A 10,295-nucleotide genomic window follows, 5' to 3' on the forward strand; every position below is an offset into this window, starting at 1 on the left:
GTGTTGACTTATGCTGAACAAACATGTTCTTCTGGGGTTTTTGTTGGTAATGTTTTGGTTAGAAATGAGTTTCCTTGTGACATTTTCATATGTATTCTTGGTTATACTTTGTTCTTACCCCATCCCTCCTTCCTCCCATGGCCCAATTTTCTGCTTGCAACACACACACACACACACACACACACACACACACACACACACACACCCATATATACATACCACATACACATATAATACACATACATGCATACATATACATATACATATACACACATACCACATGTATACGCCACACACATATATACATATACATATACATATATATACAAAATGCATACATACATATACCACACACACACACTCAGACATAACACACACATACACTTACATATATACTTACAGAGATACACCTACATACATACATCACATATACACACATTTATACATATACACACCATACACATACATATGTGCACACAACACATATGCACACACACACACATGCACACACCACACACACCATTACCCTCTCTTGTAGCCTTCTCTTCAGACCTCTTGCAGCTACACCTGAGTTTTCTGTTCTAGTTTGCTTTCTATTGCTGTGATGAAATCTATAACCAACAGCAACTTGGAGAGGAAAAGATTTATTTTAGCTTGTAGGTTATATAGATCATCGTCAAGAGAAGCCAGCTCACGAGCTTGAAACAATGATGGAGGATGCTCCCCCTGGCCTGCTCAGACCTAGGAATGGCACCGCCCACAGTAGGCCTGTCTCACAGATGTGCCCACAGGCCAGTCCAATCAAGGCAAGTCTTCAGTTGAGGCTCTCTCTTCCCAGGTGTGCCAAGTTGACAATAAAACCAAGCAGTCCTGTTATCCCACCCCACCCCAATCAGCCGTGGCAGTATTCCCCTCAGATGACTTTGAAGCTAGGTGTAAAACATTACCCTAATTTAATATCATATTAGTGATATAAATAGAACATCATCAGCTATCAGAGTCTCTTTCCTTGTGCTTAGCATTTACATGGAGCTTATGGGTAATTTGCATTCTCCTTCACTGAGACTAAGTGTGTTCCTCCCTTGGGAGACAATGCTTGCTATGTACCCATCTCTGAGGGGGACACAGACTCTGGAATTTTCCAAGTGACAAGCCTTTGGCCATTAGCAGAGTGTGGGTAAGAGACCCACTTTCCACTTTCTCACATAGTAGGTCTTCCGCTGGCACTACAGTTGACTCCCCATAACACTCACTGAGGGGCATGCCCTAGTGAATGCCTGGAGCCATAGAGTCTTCAGAAACATAAGGATAAGGCTCGCAGTTAGAGCAATGCCCCCTCTGCAGGCGCTGCTGCTGCTTCTCAGGTCTTTGCAAGCTGACCCCACCCCCACATTGAGTGCCTTTATAATGGGCTTTCCATTAGTTCCCGGGGCTGCCAGACAAGGTATGTTAGAAACACTGCTGAGTGTGTCGGGAACCCACAGTGTTGGCAGACTGGGTCCTGAGCTGTGCAGGGGACTCTGCCATGGCCTTTCCCAGCTTCTTGTGGCCTTGTGGACCTGACTGACAGAAGTTCTTTCCCTCAAGTCTGTCCATGCGTCCACATCCCTCTTCATTTTCATCTCCACTTGATCATCTCTCCAAACAAGGTCAACTGGTTAGTTTTGTGTAAACTTGACACCAAATAGAGTCATCTGAGAGGAGGGAAACTCAATTGAGAAAATGCCTCTGAGGGATCGGGCTATAGGAAAGCCTGTAGGGCATTTTCTTAATTAGTGATTAATGGAGGAGGACCCAGACCATTGTGGGTGGTGCCATCCCTGGGCTGTGGTCCTGAGTTCTATAAGAAAGCAGGCAGAGCAAGCCAGTAAGCAGCACCCTCCATGGCCTCTGCATCAAGCTCCTGCCCCCCCCCCCACCTCCAGGTCCTATTCTGCTTAAGTTCCTGCTTTGGCCTCCCTCAGTGGACTGTGGCTCTGGACATGTGAGCCAAACAAACCCTCTCCTGCCCAAGTTGCTTTTGGTCATGGCATTTCATCACAGCAATAGAAACCCTTACCAATAGACTGTTAGGATTCAGCGTATGAGGGACATTGGTGGGTTGGGTCCAAACCACGGCGGATGAGAGACAGACAGCCATGCAGACACAGCTCATGTAAAGAGTTTATTGGGTGGGGGTGGGGGAGACTGATCGCAGAGCAGCCTCGTGTAGGAAGAGAGAAAGACACCGATTGGGGGAGGAGGAGGAAGAGCAGGCGGGGTTCCGCCTTTGAAGAGGCGTAGCTGTAGCGATGTAGCTGAAGACATTATCAGGACCCCCTCTCCCCCCCCCCCAGCAGTTCAGAGTACTGCCTGAGTACTGGCAAGGCATACACGTGGAGGTGATGCAATCTGCTAGGCCTCCAAGGGCCAGCCAGGTATGCCTGGATGCTAACAAAGACCATCTGCCTCCATTCTTGGCTTCCCTCACTAGACTGTGACCCAGAATAGCTAAAGCAAAAAAATCCTCCACAAACTGCCTGTGGCGTTTCATCACAGCAATAGAAACCCTAGCGAAGACAGGTGGCGTCCCACCAGAGCCCAGCTAAGGCTACCCTGCTCCCACACTCCCATCTAGACTTAACCATCCAATGGCACAACACCCTGTTCTAGAGGACCAAGTTGTCAGGGTCAGATGAGGAATGCTCTAGACAGTGAGTTCATGCCCTGTAAGCACCATGGGACAACTGTGAAGTTTCTCTTATCAAAAACAGAGCTGCAACGACTTTCGGTTGCTGAGAAGCAGTGAAGCCGAGCACCAGATGTCTTGGGGGCCCCTCCAGCGGTCTGAAGGTGAGTCCTCTGGGTTTCAAAGGCAAAGAAACGATCCCATCTGCCCAGTGTGCAAAGTTCCTGTTTGAAATACGGGGCTTTAAAGATTTTTCTAAAGGACTCATAACAGTGGCTAAAATATTCCTCAAGACTCGTGTGATTTCATGGGGTTAAGATCTTCACACATTGGACAGGATTTGTTCCTCTTGGCCACCCTGAGTGGTGGGATCTACTTCTGCAGCTGTACTGTGGGGAGAGTCCCAGAGCATTGAATTTGTGGGATGCTGTGACGTGAGTCCTAGGAAGCTGAAAAAGTCTTTGACCCTGAGTAAATGTCAAGTGGATACAAAGACAAAGGACCAAGCTGTGGATAGACAGCCACTCTGTCTTTGTGTGTGTGTGTGTGTATTCATGTATGCACAACCACATGAAAAAGCTGTTTAATTCAAAAGATGAACAAGAAAAACACTTCAGAACCCCTTGAGTATAAACACCTACCAGATGATTATATTCATGTATGTTCAGGATCAATTTTCCAAACATGGAAAAAAATTAGGGAATTTTCATGGCGTGAGAACTAAGACCGAAGTTTGTAGATGCCTCCAATTCTGTCTCCTCTCTAGTACTTCTCTGAGAACTTTCAGGCTTTAGCCGACACATGGCTGCCTGGAGTGGAAGCTGGGTTTCAGGTCAGAAAGCTAGGGAATCAGCAGGCAGGTCCTGGCTGCTGTGCATCAACCGTCACTTTTCATCCAAGCATTGGGAAAATAAAGCCTCAGGCACAGTTGCCAGGGCACACCCCAGCCCACTAACTCAGATAGTTCTAGACCCAGGCCGGTGTTTGCAAATGATTGATGACCTGTGTTCTGAGACCTAGGTGTGTGCGTGGGGTCTTCAGGTTCTAGAACTGTAAGCCTTTTCTCCACTCGTTATCCCCTTAAATTGCTGTAGATAACTGGTCAACCTGGGGCCCCAAGAAGAAAGAGTGTGTGTGTATCACATGCTCTCACGAATAGAAATGGAGCCTCTCCATTCATTCATAGATGTCAGGGGAGATGTCAATAGAGTGTGAGAAGCGCTGGACTTGGAGTTAGCAGACCTGAGTGTGATCATAGGCTGATGCGTTCGCTGTGTGGTCTTTGTTATGTTATTGACTCTGTCTATGACCTTCTGTCCATCCATGCACTCTGTTCATCATCTATCTTCCATTGATTCATCCAGCCATCATCCATTTATCATTCACCAATGCGTCCTTCTATATGCCACTCATACATTCATTTAATCTTCACCAGTATGTCCATCCACACATTCATTCATATATCTATCTACCCATTAATTATCTAGTCATTTATCTACCGTCTGTCACCATACATGTAAACAGACGGGCAGATAGCCCTCTCTTCCTCCATCCACTATGTGTCAGGGACTCTGGTTTTCCTTGGTAAGATTGTAGTTTCAGTGGATTTCCCTGGCTACCTCCCAGGGTTGTATCTCGTGTGAAATACAGGTCCTTTGAGAGACCCTAATTTGTGAGGCTCCCTAGATTTAAAATCCGGCTGATGATACTGCTTTCTGGATGTTGGGCACACTACCTCTCATCCCTCATTTTTTCGTTGTGAAATGGAGATGTCATTTCCTGCTTCAGACAGATGGTGGCTCACGGAGGCTTCTGGGTAGGAGTTGGTTGTTGCCATTTGTAACCAGCAGAGGTCTGCACTAGGCCAGAGCATTGCACCGAGGGTATGACTGATCTATCACCAAAGCTCTATTGTCCTCCTGCTCACCACACTTTCTCGTTGTCTTGTACCTTTTATTTCCACGACATTCTCAGACAAATGGGCTTAAAGGCCGCTCTTGGAACATAGCACCTGAACCTGTAAGGGCTGCTCTGTTGCGGGAGTGGTGTTAGCAGAAGCCCTGTGGGAGCCTGCGGGGACAAGGAGAGGTCAGCAAACACTCCTTCAGGCTCTGGCCTCTATCCCCACCATCACCATCTCTTCCCCTTCCCCTTGAGATCTGGGAGAATGTGTGTGTTCACATGGCTGGAGCTGAACTGTGGTGGACTGGGCCTCAGAGGCAGAGCCAGACTGCTCATAATTCTCTGTTTGTCTTTGTCAAAGGGCCGGGACCAACTTTGTGGAAAGGGCTCCTCCACCGCCATCACCACTCCAGCCCACATGTGCATATAAGTAGCTTGAGCTGTGGTGCCAAAAAAACCACGGTCTGGGTGACTTAGGACCACAGAGTGGTATTCTCTCCCAGCTCTGAGAACCAGAAGCCTGAGATGGGGGTGTGGGCAGGCCCTGCTCCTCTGAGACTTGCAGCCAAGCATCCTTCCAGCCTCTTCAGGTCCCACGTGTGGTGGTCCATTTTGGGGTTCCCCTGCCCACTACATGTAGCCCAGATAACTCTCACTGCAGCCATTTTCTAAGATTACTAGTCCTACTGTGTGAGGGCCCAGCCCCTCCACTGTGGCCTCATCACTAGTGCCCCTACAGTGACCCTGTTTCCAGACGAGCCCTGCAGCTCCTGAATTTGGGCTTTAGTGTATCTTTTACTTTAGATTATATTACATTACATAGAGGAACACAGCCTTTATCTTTAATATGTGCTGCCTGCTTTTAACCCAGTTTGGGAGTCTCCTGTGGTTATTGCTTCACTAATTTAACTATTTCACCCACTTATTTTGCATTGCTGAGCAAAAACATGGTTACTGTGAGATGGCTGGGGATGTGCGAATGTCCAGGTCACCTAACAAGGCCGAGCTCTGGGTGCTTCTAGAGTGTCTGAGCTGGTGTCTTAGTTGGGGTTTCTATTGCTGCAAAGAGACACCATGACCATGGCAACTCTTATAAGGAAAATATTTAATTAGGGTGGCTCACAGCTTCAGAGGTTCAGTCCGTTATTATCATGGCAGGGAGCGTGGTGCTCTGCAGGCAGACATGGTGCTGGAGAAGCTGCTGAGAGTCCTACATTGTGCAGGCAACAGGAAGGACCATCTGTCACACTGAATGAGGCTTGAGCAAAAGAGACCTCAAAGCCCACCCCCATAGTCACACACTTCCTCACAACTTTTCTAACAAAGCCACACCTCCCAATAGTGCCACTCCCTTTGGGGGCCATTTTCTTTCACACCACCACAGCTTGGATTCCAAGTATCAGAAGGGCTTGCTTCCACTCTATGTGGGTCATGCGTGTGCTGGGAGGGGTTTGTTTCTATTGTTGGAGAACTGTACATGTGCCAGGCGGGAAGGCCAGTATGGGTTGGTCATGTGTGTACCAGGGGCTTGCTGATTGTCTTCACTTTCTATTCTGTGGTTTGGTCTTGTATATGTGCTCAGTGTCTCCACACTTAGAAAATATCTCCCTGTTTCATGGACAAACCAGGGTCTGACCGCAAGACCCACACAGGTCAGACTGTGATGTTCGGAGTCTCACATGACCAGACGGAGGCCCCATGCCGGGAGCCATTGTGTGTCCAATTGTGCAAGCATTTCTGAGAGCTTGCTCTCCATTTCAGGCATACCTACTGTGGATCCATTCAGGGAAGAGCCTGGCTTGCAGGCCCCACTCTGAGCCATGCTGAATTAGTGACAAGGCCAGTGGTAATAAAGACCAGACTGGATAGGCAGCATCAGCACACAGGCAGTCTTTGCTCTTAAGGGCTGACAATCTGTACTGTCACAGTCTATTCCGTGGTACCAACAGTGCCAGTCTCCTGCCTCTGCCTCAGCATCCTCAATGCAGGTTTCCCAACTATGCTGGGAAGAGCTCTTCTTGAAGGACCCTGGAGGCTGGATTATGGTGCCAGCTCTTCTGTGTTCCTGAAAAGATGCCTGGCCAGGCATGGGGACCCACACTCCAGGAGAAGTTTCACATTTGTAGTTAGGGGATGGTGCCCCACGCCAGCACACCCTAACAAGGTTGTCTGGTTGAGGCTTTTTGTCTGGATGGCCAAGAAGGAAACCCAGAACCACTGTGAGGCCACTGGGCTGAGATCAACACCCCATGGGCTACATCCTAGCAGACAGCAGGGTGTTCACTGTGGGGCCTAGAAGTCACATGAGGAAGAGAAATGGGATTTGAATCATGCAGACTACCCAGGCATTTCCTAGCCAGACCTTTAAGGAATACTGGAGGTGGAGGGGATGGGGGATGAGCATGGTTGTGGTACACCCATGCTCTCTGCTAGAGATGCCCTTGACATCGTGTGTCACACTTCTACACAAAACACTTATTGGCCCAGGCCACTGAAGGGCACAGGCCAGGGGCTGGTTGGTGACTGGGATCTTTATCCTACAATGTGAGATGTGTGTGTGTGTGACCCCAGAGAAGGACATTAGTGTCCTGCTCCTTCACTCTCCACCTTAGTCTCTTGAAGCAAGGTGGCTCACTTATCCTAGAGCTATGAGGGCAGTCACCCCAGCCATCCTCCTGACTCCACACCCACAGCTCTAGGATTTCAGGTCTGTAGCCTGTCTGTGGGTTCTGGGAATTTGAAGCCAGGTCCTTATGCTTGCACAGTATGGACATTTAAACATGGAGACCAAGTTCATCCAGCATCAGGCAGCCCCGATGAAAGGTAATTGGGTGGTATGTGGCACAGCGATCTGAGAGAATGGCTTCTACATCTCTGGGGTATGAATGAACAGCTATACTCCAAAGCAAGTCTAGACCCCACACCAGCCTCTCCCCTAGGCCCTGGAACTCTCTGTCTTCTTCCCATCTCTGGTTTGCCTGTTCCAGAGGATTCTTATGAATGGGTCTCACTAACCATGGTCCTTTGTGATCCCTTACACACTATCTCCTAGGTGGCATGTGACATCATGGGAATCTTCTGTGGCTTGATAATACTCCATTGTATAAACTGGACATAGTGGGGCTCATACCCATAGTCCTACCATATAGAAGGTTGAGGCAGAAGGATTGTTGAGAATGAGGCTACACAGTGACTTCCAGGCCAGCTCATGCTACGATATGAGGCTGTATCTCAAAAGCCAACTAAAGAGGCAAAAAAAAAAAAAAATCATACAAACAAAGAGAACTCTGTTTTGTGACTTGGTCACAGTTGGCGCATTCATTCACATGTTGACAGGCATTGGGTCCGCGTCTGCATTCACCTATTGTAAGCAACGCTGCCATGAACATGGTGTACAAGCGTTCGCTAAAGAGTATTTTTCTTCATTCTTTAGTGTTTACACTCTCCTGGATTTTTGGCTACTGTCTGGCATGGGGGGTGGGCCCTGCTCTTTGATGGAGGTGGTATACAGGCCCAAATGTGTGTCTCCCCATGAGGAGCTGACTGGATCTGCAGCTGTGATGGAACCCAGAGGTTCTGCACAGCTCTGCCTGTGGGCAGAAGCTTCTTGCACACTTGTGGGCTAAGCTGCTCTCATGGGATGAGGACCCCTGCCTCCCTTGCTGGCCCATAGGTACACGCAGGGCTTTGCCTTGAGAGTCTTCAGATCAAATTCAGAGTGTGCAGCTCTGAAGTGGTGACTGAGCATCTCAGATCCATGTCCCTGCCTCCATGAGCACATCTTTTGCCTCCCCCCAGCTCCACAGTTGCTGGACCGGATGCCAGCCACAGACACATGCTTCCCCTGACATGGGCACCTCTCTTACCCTGTGCCTATCTTCACCCACAGGTGAATCTGCATATACCAAGCCAGGCCTGGGGACTGGTTACATCATCATCATTGTGGTCTCTGCATTTACTGTGGTGGCAGGGGCTACAGCCCTTCTGATGTTACGTTACCAGAGAATGAGGGGGAAATACAATCTCAGAATCCAGACCGATGACTTCAGCTACCAGGTGTTCTCTCAATAGGAGACCCAGCTGAGCGGGTGATAGGTAAGAGCAAGCATGGCTTTTGCTACACCCTGCTTCCATCACCTGTGGGGATGGCAGAGTAGGCTTGGCAAGGGGTAGGTTTACTATGTGATCCCTAACTGACACTTCTCTCTCCCCAAAGCGGCCGAGAGCAATCAGAGAGGCTGCAAGGGCCATTTGTAGACCAGCAAAGAGTTCTGCCATTTACACCATGGTCTCAGAGGAAGTGCAGTCATCCTGGTACCCAACCGAAATTTTGGCCAGGGATGGTTCCCAGCCTCATCCACGAAGGCCTTGTGTTCACCAGGACTGTCCTTTGTGTCCTGGGAGTGCAGCTAGGATCCACTTGTGTCACCACAGTGCTCTGGCCAGCATTAAACTCGAAGGCCTTCCAGTGTGAGGATGTCCAGCCTGTCAGTCACACTGAGTTTTCAGTGGAGGGGGTATAGTTTGCTCCCACAGAGAGCAGTATCTGCCTATAGTCCACACACATCTTCCTACAGCTTCAAACCACCTCTTGATAAACTAAGATGGCTTACACAGTGCAAATGCCAGACAGTCACCACACTGTTGTTTAATGATGGCCAAAAAAGTCTGTCCATATTTGGAGCAGACGACTTAAAATTTTAATTTATTTATTTGAGCAGTGTGCAGGAGAGGGGGTCAGAGGACAACTTACAGGAGTTGGTTTTCTCCTTCCACCAGTGGGCCCCAGGGATTGAACTCCTCTGTCTTCAGGCTTTTGGTGCCAAGTTCCTTTCCCTGTTGAACCATCTCACTGGACCCAGGGACACATTTTCTTTTATGGATGCTGATCCATGGTTGGTGGGTCTGTGGCTGTGGAGCCTGAGGGTGGAGGGGCCCCTCTCTGAACTTCTCCTTTCCCACCTGTAGACTGACCCTGTGACCTTCCCCACACAGGGCACACTGTAAGTGAGGTCCAGTGATTCATCCATCAGTCATTGGCAGCACTCCACTCTGGGCAGCGCTGTGTTGGACCTTGGGGATAAGCCCCTCTCCCTCCTCAGATGACAGCAACCTCTGCCTGTCCCCAATAGGCTGAAGATGCAGAGCAACACCCAGGTCTGCTGACTATGTGTGCAGAATGCTGGAGTGGCCTTCACCCTCAAACCCAGCACAACCACAGCCTCTCCATCACCCAAGCTGCTGGCACAGCCTTCCCAGCTTTGACACTCAAGCTGCCCAAGTGACGACTCTTGTCCACTGTCAGTTACATGACATGCCACCTCTTCACAGACATTTGACAGTGCCTGAGATGCTCTTTCACAAACGGATTCATCCATCTGATAAATTCTCTGCTGTGTCATTATCCATACACTAACGCTCTACATCAGCACGGCTTTCACTTACGCCGTGACTCAAGACAGCCTTGATGGACATGGGAAGCTTTCTACTGAGTGACAGTCACGTGATGTATATGCATCACTCTTCCATGTTTCCAAGCACATCCATGGCCATTTTTCATGTAATCCCATGAAGGGGAAGGGGCAATTTACCCACTACACCACAAGAAAGCAGGGAAGGGGTGGAGTGGGAGGGGTGTGTACCATGCTAACAGGACCTCTACTTTGGTGATTTGAAAGACCAGAATTGGTTAGATAGTTAACACCTAAGGCAATAATGAGATTAG

General features: G+C 48.9%; 1 protein-coding gene across 1 annotated transcript in view; it reads left to right on the forward strand.

Moving 5' to 3' along the window:
* Umodl1 (uromodulin like 1) overlaps window positions 1-8,641 on the forward strand; it is a 48,275-nt gene extending 39,634 nt beyond the window's left edge. The window contains exons 20-21 of the mRNA XM_027394183.2: window positions 2,754-2,832; window positions 8,460-8,641. Of these exons, the coding sequence (XP_027249984.1) occupies window positions 2,754-2,832; window positions 8,460-8,641 (261 nt within the window). The remainder of the gene's footprint in view (window positions 1-2,753; window positions 2,833-8,459) is intronic.
* The last annotated feature ends 1,654 nt before the right edge of the window (window positions 8,642-10,295 follow it).

The sequence above is a fragment of the Cricetulus griseus genome, assembly GCF_003668045.3.
Source record: "Cricetulus griseus strain 17A/GY chromosome 1 unlocalized genomic scaffold, alternate assembly CriGri-PICRH-1.0 chr1_0, whole genome shotgun sequence".
In the NCBI taxonomy this organism is placed as follows: Eukaryota; Metazoa; Chordata; class Mammalia; order Rodentia; family Cricetidae; genus Cricetulus; species Cricetulus griseus.